At 38.0% G+C, this 18,060-nt stretch overlaps 1 protein-coding gene across 9 annotated transcripts in view; it reads left to right on the forward strand.

The window, feature by feature from the left end:
* CDC42SE2 (CDC42 small effector 2) overlaps positions 1-17,365 on the forward strand; it is a 114,567-nt gene extending 97,202 nt beyond the window's left edge. For all 9 annotated transcript variants that reach the window (XM_019924376.3, XM_019924377.3, XM_019924378.3 and 6 more), the window contains 2 exons: positions 14,098-14,214; positions 14,799-17,365. In XM_019924376.3, the coding sequence (XP_019779935.1) occupies positions 14,098-14,196 (99 nt within the window). In that variant the 3' untranslated portion in view covers positions 14,197-14,214; positions 14,799-17,365. The remainder of the gene's footprint in view (positions 1-14,097; positions 14,215-14,798) is intronic.
* Positions 17,366-18,060: the final 695 nt, after the last annotated feature.

Genomic DNA, 18,060 nt, shown 5'->3' on the forward strand with positions numbered 1-18,060 from the left:
GACCAGTGTGAGGTGATACCTCATTGTAATTTTGATTTGCTTTTTTCTGATAATTAGTGATGTTGAGCATCTTTCTTTTGCTTTTTGGCCATCTGTATGTCTTCTTTGGAGAAATGTCTATTTAGATCTTTTGCCCATTTTTTTTTTTAATTCAAACAAAGTCACAAAAATTATAATCATCCTCATCAGTTCACTCAGTCCCATGTAATTAATTTTTTTTGTCGTCTTGATCTTTTGTTAGCACTTCGACGAATTCATCAGTTTTCCATTAGAGCTCTGAAAATGCTTATTCAGTTCAGCAGTATAGTCAGTTACCAGAAACCTGTACTTGTCAGAGTCTTTTCCATGAATTCCTTGAAGATGAAACCCTTTTATCAGGAACACTTTTGCAAAAGCATCACAGTACACCCAGAACTGTCTGTAAATGACAAAAGACTTAAAAATGACCACAGATAAAGATTTGATGAAAGTTCATAATAATGCAATTGACAAGGAAATTTAGTTATTTCTGAGAAGATATACATTTTAAAGTAATAACTAGAATTATGACTTACAACATTAAACCAGAACGTATAAGATTTTTAGAAGTTTCCTGTAATGTCTGAAACATTTATATTAACATATTTCCATACAAATAACCCAAAGAAAGTTCAGTATTAGTTGTTTTTTTTGTTTTTTTATACTGCAGGTTCTTATTAGTCATCAATTTTATACACATCAGTGTATACATGTCAATTACAGTCGCCCAATTCAGCACACCACCATCCCCACCCCACCGCGGTTTTCCCCCTTGGTGTCTGTACCATTTTTCTAGGTTCCACATACATGCATTAATATACGATACTTGATTTTCTCTTTCTGACTTACTTCACTCTGTATGACAGTCTCTAGATCCATCCATGTCTCAACAAATTTCATTCCTTTTTATGGCTGGGTAATATTCCATTGTATATATGTACCACAACTTTGTTATCCATTCGTCTGTCAGTGGGCATTTAGGTTGCTTCCATGACCTGGCTATTGTAAATAGTCCTGCATTGAACACTGGGGTGCATGTGTCTTTTTGAATTATGGTTTTCTCTGGGTATATGCCCAGTAGTGGGATTGCTGGATCATATGGTAGTTCTATTTGTAGTTTTTTAAGGAACCTCCATACTGTTCTCTATAGTGGCTGTATCAATTTACATTCCCACCAACAGTGCAAGACGGTTCCCTTTTCTCCACATCCTCTCCAGCATTTGTTCTTTATAGATTTTCTGATGATGCCCATTCTAACTGGTGTGAGGTGATACCTCATTGTACTTTTGACTTGCATTTCTCTAATAATTAGGTTGAGCAGCTTTTCATGTGCTTCTTGGCCATCTGTATGTTTTCTTTGGAAAAATGTCTATTTAGGTCTTCTGCCCAATTTTGGATTGGGTTGTTTGTTTCTTTCATATTGACCTGGATGGGCTGTTTATGTATGTTGGAGATTAATCCTTTGTCCGTTGATTCCTTTGCAAATATTTTCTCCCATTCTGAGGGTTGTCTTTTCGTCTTGTTTATGTTTTCCTTTGCTGTACAAAAGCTTTGAAGTTTCATTAGTTCCCATTTGTTTATTTTTGTTTTTATTTCCATTACTCTAGGAGGTGGATCAAAAAAGATCTTGCTGTGATTTATGTCAAAGAGTGTTCTTCCTATGTTTTCCTCCAAGAGTTTTATAATGTCCGGTCTTACATTTAGGTCCCTAATCCATTTTGAGTTTATTTTTCTGTATGGTGGTAGGGAGTGTTCTAATTTCATTCTTTTATATGTAGCTGTCCACTTTTCCCAGCACCACTTATTGAAGAGACTGTCTTTTCTCCGTTGTACATCCTTGCCTCCTTTGTCCTAGATTAGTTGACCATAGGTGCGTGGGTTTATCTCTGGGCTTTCTATCTTGTTCTGTTGATCTATGTTTCTCTTTTTGTGCCAGTACCATATTGTCTTGATTACTGTAGCTCTGTAGTATAGTCTGAAGTCAGGGAGTCTGATTCCTCCAGCTCCGTTTTTTTCCCTCAAGACTGCTTTGGCTATTCGGGGTCTTTTGTGTCTCCATACAGATTTTAAGATGATTGGTTCTAGTTCCATAAAAAATGCCATTGGTGGGTTTCCCTGGTGGCACAGTGGTTGAGAGTCCGCCTGCCGATGCAGGGGACACCGGTTCGTGCCCTAGTCTGGGAAGATCCCACATGCCGCGGAGAGGCTGGGCCCATGAGCCATGGCCGCTGAGCCTGCGCATCCGGAGCCTGTGCTCCGCAACGGGAGAGGCCCCAACAGTGAGAGGCCCGCGTACCGCAAAAAAAAAACAAAAACAAAAAATGCCATTGGTAATTTGATAGGGATTTCATTGAATCTGTAGATTGCTTTGGGTAGTACAGTCATTTTCCCAATATTGATTCTTCCAATCCAAGAGCATGGTATATCTTTCCATCTGTTGGTATCATCATTAATCTTTTTCATCAGTGTCTTATAGTTTTCTGCATACAGGTCTTTTGTTTCCCTAGGTAGGTTTATTCCTAGGTATTTTCTTCTTTTTGTTGCAGTGGTAAATGGGAGTGTTTCCATAATTTGTCTTTCAGATTTTTCATCATTAGTGTATAGGAATGCAAGAGATTTCTCTGCATTAATTTTGTATCCTGTAACTTTACCAAATTCATAAATTAGCTCTAGTAGTTTTCTGGTGGCATTTTTAGGATTCTCTATGTATAGTATCACGTCATGTGCAAACATTGACAGTTTTACTTCTTCTTTTCCAATTTGTATTCCTTTTATTTCTTTTTCTTCTCTGATTGCCGTGGCTAGGACTTCCAAAACTATGTTGAATAATAGTGGTGAGAGTGGACATCCTTGTCTCATTCCTGATCTTAGAGGAAATTCTTTCAGTTTTTTACCATTGAGAATGATGTTTGCTGTGGGTTTTTCATATATGGCCTTTATTATGTTGAGGTAGCTTCCCTCTATGCCCACTTTCTGGAGAGTTTTTATCATAAATGGGTGTTGAATTTTGTCAAAAGCTTTTTTCTGCATCTATTGAGATGATCATATGGTTTTTACTCTTCAATTTGTTGATATGGTGTATGACATTGATTGATTTGTGTATATTGAAGAATCCTTGCATCTCTGGAATAAATCCCACTTGATCATGGTGTATGATCCTTTTAATGTGTTGTTGGATTCTGTTTGCTAATATTTTGTTGAGGATTTTTGCATCTATTTTCATCGGTGATATTGGTCTGTCATTTCCTTTTTTGTAGTGTCTTTGTCTGGTTTTGGTATCAGGGTGATGGTGGCCTCATAGAATGAGTTTGAGAGTGTTCCTTCCTCTGCAATTTTTTGGAAGAGTTTGAGAAGGATAGGTGTTAGCTCTTCTCTACATGTTTGATAGAATTCACCTGTGAAGCCATCTGGTCCTGGACTTTTGTTTGCTGGAAGATTTTTAATCACAGTTTCAATTTCATTACTTGTGATTGGTCTGTTCATATTTTCTGTTTCTTCCTGGGTCAGTCTTGGAAGGTTATACCTTTCTAAGAATTGTCCATTTCTTCCAGGTTGTCCATTTTATTGGCATAGATTTGCTTGTAGTAGTCTCTTAGGATGCTTTGTATTTCTGTGGTGTCTTTTGTAACTTCTGTTGATTTGAGTCCTCTCCCTTTTTCTTGATGAGTCGGGCTAATGGTTTATCAATTTTGTTGAATTTATCAAAGAATCAGTTTTTAGTTTTATTGATCTTTGCTATTGTTTTCTTTGTTTCTATTTCATTTATTTCTGCTCGTATCTCTATGATTTCTTTCCTTCTGCTAACTTTGGGTTTTGTTTGTTCTTCTTTCTCTAGTTCCTTTAGGTGTAAGGTTAGATTGTTTACTTGAGATTTTTCTTGTTTCTTGAGGTAGGCTTGTATAGCTGTAAACTTCCCTCTTAGAATTCCTTTTGCTGCATCCCATATGTTTTGGATCATCGTGTTTTCATTGTCATTTGTCTCTAGGTATTTTTTGATTTCCTCTTTGATTTCTTCAGTGATCTCTTGGTTATTTAGTAACGTATTGTTTAGCCTCCATGTGTTTGTGTTTTTTACGGTTTTTTCCCTGTAATTCATTTCTAATCTCATAGCACTGTTGTCAGAAAAGGTGCTTGATATGATTTCAGTTTTCTTAAATTTACTGAGGCTTGATTTGTGACCCAATATGTGATCTATCCTGGAGAATGTTCCATGTGCTCTTGAGAAGAAAGTGTAAACTGCTGTTTTTGGATGGAATGTCCTATAGATATCAATGAAATCTATCTGGTCTATTGTGTCATTTAAAGCTTCTGTTTCCTTATTTATTTTCATTTTGGATGATCTGTCCATTGGTGTAAGTGAGGTGTTAAAGTCCCCTACTATTATTGTGTTACTGTCGATTTTTTTTTTTTAATAGCTCTTAGCAGTTGCATGTATTGAGGTGCTCCTGTGTTGGATGTGTATATATTTATAACTGTTATATCTTCTTCTTGGATTGATCCCTTGATCATTTTGTAGTGTCCTTCCTTGTCTCTTGTAACATTCTTTATTTTAAAGTCTATTTTATCTGATATGAGTATAGCTACTCCAGCTTTCTTTTGATTTCCATTTGCATGGAATATCTTTTTCCATCCCGTCACTTTCAGTCTGTATGTGTCCCTAGGTGTGAAGTGGGTCTCTTGTAGATATCATATAGATGGGTCTTGTTTTTGTATCCATTCAGGAAGCCTGTGTCTTTTGGTTGGAGCATTTAATCCCGTTCACGTTTAAGGTAATTATTGATATGTATGTTCCTATGACCATTTTCTTAATTGTTATGGGTTTGTTTTTGTAGATCCTTTTCTTCTCTTGTGTTTCCCACTTAGAGAAGTTCCTTTAGCATTTGTTGTAGAGCTGGTTTGGTGGTGCTGAATTCGCTTAGCTTTTGCTTGTCTGTAGAGCTTTTGATTTTTGCATCGAATCTGATTGAGATCCTTGCAGGGTAGAGTAATTTTGGTTGTAGCTTCTTCCCTTTCATCACTTTAATTATATCATGCCACTCCCTTCTGGCTTGTAGAGTTTCTGCTGAGAAATCAGCTGTTAACCTTATGGGAGTTCCCTTGTATGTTATTTGTCGTTTTTCCCTTGCTGCTTTCAATAATTTTTCTTTGTGTTTAATTTTTGCCAATTTGATTACTGTGTGTCTTGGCGTGTTTCTCCTTGGCTTTATCCTGTATGGGACTCGCTGCACTTCCTGGACTTGGGTGGCTGTTTCCTTTCCCATGTTAGGGAAGTTTTCGACTGTAATCTCTTCAGATATTTTCTCTGGTCCTTTCTCTGTCTCTTCTCCTTCCGGGACTCCTATAATGCGAATGTTGTTGCATTTAATATTATCCCCGAGATCTCTTAGGCCGTCTTCATTTCTTTTCATTCTTTTTTCTTTATTCTGTTCCGCAGCAATGAATTCCACCATTCTGTCTTCCAGGTCACTTATCCATTCTTCTGCCTCAGTTATTCTGCTATTGATTTCTTCTAGTGTAGTTTTCATTTCAGTTATTGTATTGTTCATCTCTGTTTGTTTCTTCTTTAATTCTTCTAGGTCTTTGTTACACATTTCTTGCATCTTCTCCATCTTTACCTCCATCGTTTTTCCAAGGTCCTGGATCATCTTTACTATCATTCTGAAATCTTTTTCTAGAAGGTTGCGTATCTCCACTTCATTTAGTTGTTTTTCTGGGGTTGTATCTTGTTCCTTCATCTGGTACATAGCCCTCTGCCTTTTTATCTTGTCTTTCTGTGCATGTGTTTTTTTGTTCCACAGGCTGCAGGATTGTAGTTCTTCTTCCTTGCCCATTTTTGGAATTGGTTTTTTGGTTTTTTGATATTCAGCTGTATGAGCCATTTGTATATTTTGTACATTAATCCCTTGTCGGTTGCTTCATTTGCAAATATTTTCTCTCATTGTGTGGGTTGTCTTTTTGTATTGCTTATGGTTTCTTTTGCTGTGCAGAAGCTTTTAAGTTTCATTAGGTCCCATTTGTTTATTTTTGTTTTAATTATCATTACTCTAGGAGGTAGATCCCAAAAGATATTGTTGCAATTTATGTCAGAGCGTGTTCTGCCTATATTTTCTTCTAAGAGTTTTATAGTGTCTGGCCTTTCATTTAGGTCTTTGATCCATTTTGAGTTGAATTTTGTGTATGGTGTTAGAGAGTGTTCTAATTTATTTCTTTTACATGTAGCTCTCTGTTTTTCCCAGCACCGCTTATTGAAGAGACTGTCTTTTCTCCATTGTGTATTTTTTTTATTTTTTATTATTTTTTCCTCCAAAATTCCAGTTTTTTTTAATATCTTTATTGGGATATAATTGCTTTAGAATGGTGTGTTAGTTTCTGCTTTATAACAAAGTGAATCAGTTATACATATACATATGTTCCCGTATCTTTCCCTCTTGCATCTCCCTCCCTCCCACCCTCCCTATCCCACCCCTCCAGGCGGTCACAAAGCACCGAGCTGATCTCCCTGTGCTATGTGGCTGCTTCCCACTAGCTATCTACCTTACGTTTGGTAGTGTATATATGTCCATGCCTCTCTCTCGCTTTTTCACAGCTCACCCTTCCCCCTCCCCATATCCTCAAGTCCGTTCTTTAGTAGGTCTGTGTCTTTATTCCTGTCTTACCCCTAGGTTCTTCATGACATTTTTTTTTTCTTAAATTCTATATATATGTGTTAGCATACGGTATTTGTCTTTCTCTGACTTACTTCACTCTGTATGACAGACTCTAGGTCTATCCACCTCATTACAAATAGCTCAATTTTGTTTCTTTTTATGGCTGAGTAATATTCCATTGTATATATGTGCCACATCTTCTTTATGCATTCATCTGATGATGGACACTTAGGTTGTTTCCATATCCTGGCTATTGTAAATAGTGCTTCAGTGAACATTGTGGTACATGTCTCTTTTTGAATTATGGTTTTCTCAGGGTATATGCCCAGTAGTGGGATTCCTGGGTCATATGGTAGTTCTATTTTTAGTTTTTTAAGGAACCTCCGTACTGTTTTCCATAGTGGTTGTATCAATTTACATTCCCACCAACAGTGCAGGAGGGTTCCCTTTTCACCACCATTCCTTCTTACTTTTTTCATAATTGCCATTCTGACTGGTGTGAGGTGATACCTCATTGTAGTTTTTATGTGCATTTCTCTAATAATTAGTGATGTTGAGCATCTTTTCATGCTCCTCCTTGGCCATCTGTATGTCTTCCTTGGTGAAATGTCTTTTTAGGTCTTCCACCAATTATTTAACTGGATTGTTTTTTTGATATTGAGCTCTATGAGCTGTTTGTATACTTTGGAAATTAATCCTTTGTTGTTTAATTTGCAAATATTTTCTCCCATTCTGAGGGTTGGCTTTTCGTCTTGATTATCGTTTCCTTTGCTGTGCAAAAGCTTTTAAGTTTAATTAACTCCCATTTGTTTGTTTTGGTTTTTATTTCTGTTAATTCTAGGAGGTGGGTCAAAAAAGATCTTGCTGTGGTTTATATCAAAGAGTGTTTTTGCTATGTTTTCCTCTAAGAGTTTTATAGTGTCTGGTCTAACATTTAGGTCTTTAATTCATTTGGAGTTTATTTTTGTGTATGGTGTTAGGGAGTGTTCTAATTTCATTCTTTTCCATGTAGCTGTCCAGTTTTCGCAGCACCACTTATTGAAGAGGCTCTCCTTTCTCCATTGTATTTCTTGCCTCTGTTGTCGTAAATTAAGTGACCATATGTGCTTGGGTTTATTTCTGGGCATTCTATCCTGTATCATTGATCTGTACTGGCTTTTGTGCCAGTACCATACTGTCTTGATTACTGTAGCTTTCTTGCCTCCTTTGTTATAGATTAGGTGACCATAGATTTGTGAGTTTATTTCTGGGCATTCTATCCTGTTCCACTGATCTCTATTTCTGTTTCTGTGCCTTTACCATACTATTTTGATTACTGTTACTTTGTAGTTAGTCTCAAGTCAGGGAGCCTGATTTCTCCAGCTCCATTTTTCTTTCTCAGGATTGCTTTGATTACTTGGAGTCTTCTGTGTCTTTAATAATTTTTTGTTCTAGTTCTCTGAAAAACGTCATTGGTAATTTGATAGGGATTGCGTAGAATCTGTAGATTGCCTTGGGTAGTATGGTCATTTTCACAATATTGATTCTTCCAATCCAGGCACATGGTATCTCTCCATCCGTTTGTATCATCTTTACTTTCTTTCATCAGTGTCTTATAGTTTTCTGCATACAGGTCTTTTGTCTCCCTAGGTAGGTTTATTCCTAGGTATTTTATTCTTTTTGTTCCAATGGTAAATGGGAGTGTTTCCTTAATTTCTTTTCCAGATTTTTTATCATTAGTGTATAGGAATGCAAGATATTTCTGTGCATTAATTTGGTACCCTGCTACTTTACCAAATTCATTGATTATAGTTTTCTGGTGGCATCTTTAGGATTCTCTATGTATAGTATCATGTCATCTGCAAACAGTGACAGTTTTACTACTTCTTTTCCAGTTTGTATTCCTTTTCTTTCTTTTTCTTCTCTGATTGCTGGGTCTAGGACTTCCAAAAGTGTTTTGAATGAAAGTGGTGACAGTGGACATCCTTGTCTTGTTCCTGATCTTAGAGGGAACGCTTTCAGGTTTTCATCATTGAGAATGATGTTAGCTGTGGGTGTGTCATATATGGCCTCTATTATGTTGAGGTAGGTTCCCTCTATTCCCACTTGCTGAAGAGCTTTTATCATAAATCGGTGTTGAATTTTCTCAGAAGCTTTTTGTGTATCTATTGAGATGATCACATGGTTTTCATTCAGTTTATTACTGTGGTGTATGTAGCACACTGATTGATTTGAAGATATTGAAGAATTCTTGCATCCCTGGGATAAATCCCACTTGATCATAATGTACGATCCTTTTAATATATTGTTGGATTCAGTTTGCTAGTACTTTGAGTATTTTTGTGTCTCCGTTCATTGGTGATACTGGCCTGTAATTTTCTTTTTTGTGTGTGGTGTCTTTGTCTAGTTTCAGTATCAGGGTAGTGTTGGCCTCATAGAATGAGCTTGGGAGTGTTCTTTTCTCCGTAATCTTTTGGAAGGGTTTCAGGAGGGTAGGTGTTAACTCTTCTCTAAATGTTTGATAGCATTTGCCTGTGAAGCCATCTGGTCCTGGACTTTTGCTTGTTGGAATTTTTTTAATCACTGTTTCAATTTCAGTACTTGTTGTTCCACATTTTTTTTTTTTTTTTTTTTTTGCGGTATGCGGGCCTCTCACTGTTGTGGCCTCTCCCCTTGCGGAGCACAGGCTCTGGACGTGCAGGCTCAGTGGCCATGGTTCACGGGCCTAGCCGCTCTGTGGCACGTGGGATCTTCCCGGACTGGGGCACGAACCCGTGTCCCCTGCATCGGCAGGCGGATTCTCAACCCCTGTGCCACCAGGGAAGCCCTATAATTTCACTACTTGTGATTGGTCTGTTCATATTTTCTTTTTCTTCCTGGTTCAGTCTTGGAAGATTGTATCTTTGTAAGAGTTTGTCCATTTCTTCTAGCTTGTCCATTTTATTGGCATATAGTTGTTTATAGTCAACTTATGGTCCTTTGTATTTCTGTGGTGTCTGTTGTAACTCTCCTTTTTCATTTCTAATTTTATTGATTTGAGTCCTCTCCCTTTTTTCTTGGTGGGTCTGGCTAAAGGTTTATTAATTTTGTTTATCTTTCCAAGAACCAGCTTTTAGTTTTATTGATCTTTGCTATTGTTTTGTCTGTCTGTTTCATTTATTTCTGCTCTGATCTTTATGATTTCTTTCCTTCTACTAACCTTGGGTTTTGTTTGTTGTTCTTTCTCTAGTTGTTTTAGGTGTAAGGTTAGGTTGTTTGAGATTTTTCTTGCTTCCTGAGGTACGATTGTAGTTCTATAAACTTTCCTCTTGGAACTGCTTTTGCTGCACCCCCAAAACTTTGGACCATTGTGTTTTCATTGTCATTTGTCTCGAGGTATTTTCTCATTTCTTCTTTGAGTTTTTCAATGATCCATTGGTTGTTTAGTACCATTGTTTAGCCTCCATGTGTTTTTTTGTTTTTTTTTTTTACATTTTTTCCCCTGTAGTTTCTAATCCCATAGCGCTGTGGTCAGAAATGATGCTTGGTATGATTTCAATTTTCTGAAATTTACCAAGGCTTGATTTGTGACTCAAGATGTGATCTATCCTGGAGAATGCTCTGTGTGCCTTTGAGAAGAAACTATATCTGCTGTTTTTGGATGGAATGTCCTGTAAATATCAATGAAATCTGTCTGGCCTATTCTGTCATTTAAAGCTTTTGTTTCCTTATTAATTTTCTGTCTAGATGATCTGTCCATTGGCGTAAGTGAGGTGTTAAAGTTCCCCACTATTGTTGTGCTACTGTCGATTTCTTCTTTTATAGCTGTTAGCATTTTCCTTATGTATTGAGGTGCTCTTGTGTTGGGTGTATATATATTTGTAATCGTTATATCTTCTTGGATTGATCCCTTTACCATTATGTAATGTCCTTCTTTGTCTTGTAACAGTCTTTATTTTTATTTTAAAGTTTATTTTGTCTGATATGAGTATTGGTACTGCAGTTTTCTTTTGATTTCCATTTGTATGGAATACCTTTTTCCATCCTCTCACTTTTAGTCTGCATGTGTCCCTTGATCTGAAGTGTGTCTCTTGTAGACAGCGTATATATAGGTCCTGTTTTTGTTTCAGCCAGTCTGTGTCTTTTGGTTGGAGCATTTAATCCATTAACATTAAGGTAATTATTGATATGTACGTACTTGCTATTTTTTTAATTGTTTTGGATTTGTTTCTTAAGGTCATGTTTCTTCCCTTCCTCTTTTATTCTCTTGTGATTTAATGTCTACTTTTTTCTCTTTCTCTCTTTTGTCTTTTTTTTGGGGTGGGGGGGCATGCTGAGTGACATGCAGGATCTTAGTTCCCAGATCAGGGATTGAATTTGTGGCCCCTGCAATGGAAGTGCAGAGTCTTAACCACTGGTCCACCAGGGAAGTCCCTTGATGTCTTATCTTTAGTGATGTGTTTGGATTGCTTTTTTCTTTTTTGTGTGTGTAGCTATTCTAGATTTTTGGTTTGTGGTTCCCATGAGGTTTTGCTATAGTAGTCTGTGTATGTACAAGATTGTTTTAAATGGTTGATATCTTTATTTCAAATGCATTTCCAATATCCTGCATCTGTACTCTCCTCATGATTGCTGGTTTTGATATTCTGTTTGTGTGTGGAAGATTTCCTACCTTTACTTTATGTTTGCTTCTGCCAGTGAACTTCCCCATTCGTACTTTCTTGAGTCTAGTTGTGGTCTCTTCTTTTCCACCTAGAGATGTTCCTTTCAGATTTGTTGTAATGCTGGTTTGGTGGTACTAAATTCTCTTATCTTTTGCTTGTGTGTAAAGCCTTTTTATTTTTTGGCTGTGTTGGGTCTTCGTTGCCACGTGCTGGCTTTCTCTAGTTGCGGCAAGCAGGGGCTACTCTTGGATGCAGTGTGGGCTTCTCGTTGCAGTGGCTTCTCTTGTTGTGGAGCACAGGCTCTAGGCATGTGGGCTTCAGTAGTTGTGGCACACAGGCTTAGTTGCTCCGCGGCATGTGGGATCGAACCCCTGCATTGGCAGGCAGATTCTTAACAACTGTGCCACCAGGGAGGCCCCTGTAAAGCTTTTGATTTCTCCATCAAATCTAAATGAGAGCCTTGCTGCGTAGAGTATTCTTGGTTGTAGGTTTTTCCCTTTAATCACTTTAAATATATTGTGCCACTTCCTTCTGGCCTGCAGAGTTTATACTGAAAAATCACCTGATAATCTTATGGGGTTTCCCTTGTATGTTATTTGTTGCTTTTCCCTTGGTGTTTTTAATATTTTTTTCTTTGTCTTTAATTTTTATCAGTTCGATTAATATGCATGTTGGTGCGTTCCTACTTGGGGTCATGTTTTATGGGACTCTGCGCTTCCTGGACTTCAGTGTTTCCTTTCTCATGTTAGGGAAGTTTTCGGCTATAATCTCTTCAGATATTATTATCTTGGGCCCTTTCTCTCTTCTTGCACCCTTAAAATGCAAAGGTTGGTATGTTTTAATGTTTCCCAGAGGTCTCGGAGACTGTCCTCATTTCATTCTTTTTTCTTTGTTCTGTGGCAGTGATTTCCAACATTGTCTTCTAGCTCACTTATTTTTCTCCCTCAGTCATTCTGCTGTTGATTCCTTCTAGTGTATTTTTCATTGCAGTTATTGTTCATCTTTATTTGTTCATTACATCCTCTAGCTCTTTGTTAAACATTTCTTGTAACTTCTCAATCTGTGCCTCCATTCTTTTCCCACGATTTTGTATCATCTTTACTATCATTACTCTAAATTCTTTTTCAGGTAGGTTGCCTATCTCCTCTTCATTTAGTTCTTGTGGGTTTTTATCTTGTTGTTTCGTCTGAAACATATTTCTCTGCCATCTCATTTTGTCTCACCTTCTTTGTGGACTCCTTTATGCAGGCTGGAGTATCATAGCTCCTCTTCTGGTGTCTGCCCTCTGGTGGGTGAGAGTGGTCCTCAGGCTTCTGGAGGTTTCCTGGTGGGAGGGACTGGTGCCTTCTTGCTGGTGGGTGGAGCTGGGTCTTATCCCTCTGGTGGCCAGTGCTGTGTCAAGGGGTGTGTTTATAGGTGGTTGTGAGCTCAGTATGACTTTAGGCACCCTGTCTGCTGACGGGTGGATCTGTGTTTCTCTCTTGCTGGTTGTTTGGCAATTGCTTGCTTTTAACTGCACCAGTTTTATGTCCTATTCCAAGGAAACTTCATTGGTACATATAAAATTATGTTTTTTTTATTTTTATTTTTAGAAGGTTGGTTAATGAAGTCCTGGAAGGTATATGGCACTCCTGGGGCCACTCAGCAAGGTTGCAGGTAGAGAAAATGAGTGCACAGGCCTGGGGTTCTGCCTTTATCAGGGTTGAGGATAGGATGCCTAGGGTTTCACAGGTTCACTGTCTACTGCTTCTTCCTGGTGTTGTTGTGAGGGTTACATGATGTCATATTTTGAAGCCATCCTTGTAAACCTGAGACCAGCCTGTTCCCTGAGGGCTGTTAAGGGGATGTTGTTTGCAGGCTCAGGCAGAGGATGAGTCAAAAGTTCAGGGGCTCTAACCACGTGATAAAAGCTGGAGAGAATGATGATTCCACCCTGGGCTCATATGTCTCCTGGGGTGTGGCCTCTGGCTAAACTTGCTTTGAATGTTCCAAGTCTTTGGATTCTTATACTCCTTTTCACTTTATCAGACTATACTAAGACTGTATTAAGTATGTAAATTTTACCATATGGACTTTTAAAAAATTTATTCATTTATGTATTTTTGGCTGCATTGGGTCTTCGTTGCTGCACACGGGCTTTCTCTAGTTGTGGCGAGCGGGGGCTACTTTTCATTGCAGTGCGCAGGCTTCTCATCGCGGTGGCTTCTCTTGTTGCAGAGCATGGGCTCTAGTCGCATGGGCTCCAGTAATTGCGGCACACAGGCTCAGTAGTTGTGGCTCACAGGCTTTGTTGCTCCGTGACATGTGGGATCTTCCTGTACCAGGGCTCGAACCTGTGTCCCCTGCACTGGCAGGCGGATTCTTAACCACTGTGCCACCAGGGAAGTCCCACATGGACTTTTAAAGTTTACCTCTGGTTTAGTTTCATTCATATTTTTGAATCTGATTCTAATCCAGGTAATTGAGGTGATCATATATGTGAGGTGTTTGTAAATTAAGGTGTTTGAGGGACAAAGTTGAGTTCATCTGTATCTTTTTAACTGCTTTTGAAATGTGCCTTGTGAATTACAAAACGTTTTTGTAATTGCCAAGTGGAGAAAGTTGCAGGAGTGGGGGGATGGGTGAAGAGGGACTTGTGGCAAAAAAAATGCTTCAGTCACTAGCTTCAGCATTTTGCCTTTAATGAGAACAAGTTTAAGTCTATAAAAGGTACCCTTTTGGGAAAAGCAGCCCAGCTAAAATATTAGGCAAGAATTGCTTACTTGCAGTGGCCCTAGTTCCTGACTGGTTCTGTTCTTGTCTTGTTGCAGGTTAGCTCCATTCAGAACCAGATGCAGTCCAAGGGAGGCTACGGGGGTGGCATGGCTGCCAACGTGCAGATGCAGCTCGTGGACATGAAGGCAGGATAGCCCTGGACCCCTCCTCCAGTGAGTACCTCAGAGCACAGGCTGGAAGTTCAGATCATACATGGCCATTCACTAACAGCTGATGACATAAACAGCCTTAGTTCAATCTTGGGGTTAAAAAATAAATATCTTGTTCTTATTTTTTAAAAACTGTGAACTTCCTAGAAAAGGTAAAAATACTTTAGTTGGCCAAGTGATGACCTTAGGCAGTTACTGCATTTTGAATATTAGTTTCAGGTGGTTGTTTTCCTTATGAGAAACTTTAAATGCTTTAAGACATCTTGTTTGGGGGGAGGCTTTGAGATTCTAGTGACAAGATGTCTCTTATGTGTCCTTTAAACATGAGTGAAGTTACTGAGTATTAATACTGCATGAAATCCCGTGTGTAGTGATTTTATATTTAATACCATTACAGATAAATCTTTCATTATAAAGTTTTCAAATTAAAAAGACAACTATTAAGAGGCATGAACCCCTAAAGGGTAAAAATCATTTGGATTATGCTTTGGTTTTATAGGTCACTGTGAATTTCTATGTTTTGTTTCCACTGTTGTTTAATTTTTTTTATTGTAATTACTTTTCTTTCCTTTTCAATTGCAAAAAAGTGTGATGGCGTCTTGTTCACCCTGTTGTGATTACTCCAGTGACACGTTACTATTCTGCTCTGAAGAAACTATTGTCAGAAGAATCTTGCATTTGCTTCAGCTGGCATGCATGCCTTTGGACTCACGGACAGAGTTCTTTGGATTGTGGCTTAATGATTGATTTTTATGAATATGGATCTGATTTTAGCATGATCTTTTTTGTGAATGCTAGCACTGTTTTGCATTTTTTTCCCGCATTTTTAACAATTTCTCTTTCCACCTCCATCCCCTCTGCCTTATGATTTTATTGGTAAGCAAAGAACTGCTATTTTAATTTGTCACCATTTATGTATATTTTGGAAGGTATGAGATCCATAAGCACAATGATCACTTCTATTCATTTGAAACTTCAGCAGAGTAGTATCTGCATGCTTTATGAAGTTGCCTGTATGGGAGCCCATGGGATGCCAGAAATGAACATTTCCTTGCTGCCACGGGCTGATGATACTGCTGCTATGAGAGAAAGGTTAGCTGTGGCACCAAGTCACATCAGTTTCACAAAAAAAAAGCAATTTGTAGCTTATTTTAGAAGTATGACTTTTATTTAGAGTTATAATAAAAGCTTGCATTCATAAGGCATTCATTCTGTTGTAAATGTTCAATATATTTATTTGAGAGCAAGGGCCTGGGATTGTAAACAGGTATGGTGAGATGTATCTGTGTGTGTGTGTGTGTGTGTGGTAATACCCTCATTGGGTCTGACTCTGAGCATTGTGATCTTAGCAGCTGTTCATTTCTGTGTGTGCTCATTCTGTTTTCACATGTCTATGTTTAATATTATGGTATCCAGTTGCTTCCAGTAGCAGTTTGTTGAGGTTTGGCCTGTATTCCTAACTGTGGATTTCAGTCATTGGCTTCTCCATCTTCCACATATTTTGGGACAATGGAAGTTGCCAGGAGCAACAGTTGACCTGGCTGTGTTGTTGCCTGTGAAAACAACCTGCATGGTGACTTATTAAGGTATTGGTGAGAAACCTTTGGCTCAGGTTCCAAAATACGTTTATTCTTCACAAATTGTATTTCTGTAAATGCTTCTCCTTCCCCGTAAGGGTGTAGTGCTAAGCCAATTAGTGGTTTTTTTCATGAACATGTTTAAATTATGTCCAGTTCAGCCCTATGTAACAGTTGCATTTGGTAGGAGTAACAGTTCATGTAGGAAATGGTGCTTAATTGAAAACTGACTTAGAAAGCTATAAGGAATTAGGTAATTGTATAAAGGAAGAGATCATTTCTCTTCACCTTAGTCACAGGTTCTTGTGAAACAGGTAACTAACTAAATATTGGGTTTATATAGACAAAACATGGAAGCATTTCTTCCCCCAGTTCTTTTGGATTTAATTTACCCAGTAGAGCAGGCACTAGAATACTCAGTCCTTATAGTTCTTCAATTTTGAGTCTTCATAGGTGTCAATCCCAGAGACTCTGTCAAGGAAAAACATATATGCTTAGATGCTTAGCAGTCAAAATAGGCATTTTGCAGTTTAATAAATAACTTCTGAACTTGAATTCATCTTATGTCATTAGTTGTGTTGCTACTGCATTCTGGATTTTGCCTGAGTACCACTGTCATTCTGTTCAGCCAGACAGAGCACTGCAGTGGGAAAGCTCTTTAAGGCCTTGTCAGTGCTGGATGCTATGTAGTCTACTTCTATTCTGACTTTGACTTTACAGATTTTATAACTCTTAGAACAATACAGGGAGGCATGGTCCCTTTTCCCCAATTCATGATTTGATTCTTTTTCCCAATCACTCACTTTCCTGATTCTCCAAGGGCCAAATACTCTAGTGAGCACTGGAGCATGTCTCCATGGTAAGCCAAAGGCTGCACTCTTCAGCCTCTGTTTTGCAGCTGCCACTGACTTGACAGGCACAGGTAGCCACACTGTGTGCAAGAACACATGCCCAGAAAGGTGCCAGTAATTATAAGAAAATTACCAACAATTTTAAGATACTAACCTTGGACACAGAGTTTTTAGGGAGTTAGCAGGTCCCACCTGGATAAATGAGTTTGTTAATCTTGGGAGGTCATTTGCTCTGCATAACAATGTGTGAAAATTGAAGCTAACTAAATATGATTGACTGTTAATACTTTGCTGAAATACATGCTAACAACTGTTAACTAATGACATGCATTCTGTAAAAAAGAGGTGCTTTCCCGTGATGTAGGCCTGACGTGGTGCCAGTGAGCATAGGTTGGAAATGTGAACTGTGGTGACTGGATTCAGCATTTCCAATGCAGCATTATCAGTGGGCCTTTAAAGATACTTTGTGAGTATATATTAGCTTTCACTTTTGTTATTAAATTATAGCAGTTCTATTATAGAGAGCAAGTTTGCCTTGATTTGATTTTGTTTAAAATGACTTCTGCTCAGCACCCAGGAGATAAAATTGACATATTTTTATAATATAAGCATACTTTTTTTGTACATTGTGTTCATTCTTGAATAAAGTAAGTTCAGTGTTGGCTTGTAGATAATAAAAAGAAAGTAAGTATTTGATTTTGTTTCAATAAATGTTTTTCAATCCTGGTTTGGTTAATTCTTTTCTTTCAAGGAGATATTTAATAAATATCACCTTTTTAGCCTTTCTTAGAGTTATGGCAACTATGTGTTTTGAAATTTTCTAAACTTGTAATATCATCTTATATAATTTAATAGAATTAACCTAAAAACTCCTACTTCCAAACAAACATTTAAAAAAGTAGGAAGAAACTAAAAATACAAATATCCCCCATTTTTTTTTTAACAAAGGTATCCAACCCCCTCAGTTTTCAATTTTCCATGCTGAAGCAATTTGTCCTCACACTGTATGTAGGCTTTAAATAAGTAAAAATAAAGTAAGAATTTATGTCCATCATCACAGAAAAGTAAAAATAAAGTAAGAATTTATGTCCATCATCACAGAATGTATGGGCAGTTTGCTCCGTTCCCATCAGGGGCAGTTTTGTTCCCCAGGGAACATTTGAAAATGTCTGAAGATACTATTTTTGGTGTCAGAAACTAAGGAAGGGGGTGCTGTTTGACACCCCTGGGAGGCCACTAAATAGCCCCCACAAGAGAGAGCTGTCAGTCACAGTGCTACAGCTGGGAAACACTGATGTAGAACAAAGATCTATGTACTCACCAGATCTTGTTTGAGAATCCTTCTTTAATGCATTGGTCAGGTACTGAGAATAGGTCACAGTTAGGTTTGGCTGTATCATGAGAATTGCCACACAGTATTC

The sequence above is a fragment of the Tursiops truncatus genome, chromosome 3, assembly GCF_011762595.2.
Source record: "Tursiops truncatus isolate mTurTru1 chromosome 3, mTurTru1.mat.Y, whole genome shotgun sequence".
In the NCBI taxonomy this organism is placed as follows: domain Eukaryota; kingdom Metazoa; phylum Chordata; class Mammalia; order Artiodactyla; family Delphinidae; genus Tursiops; species Tursiops truncatus.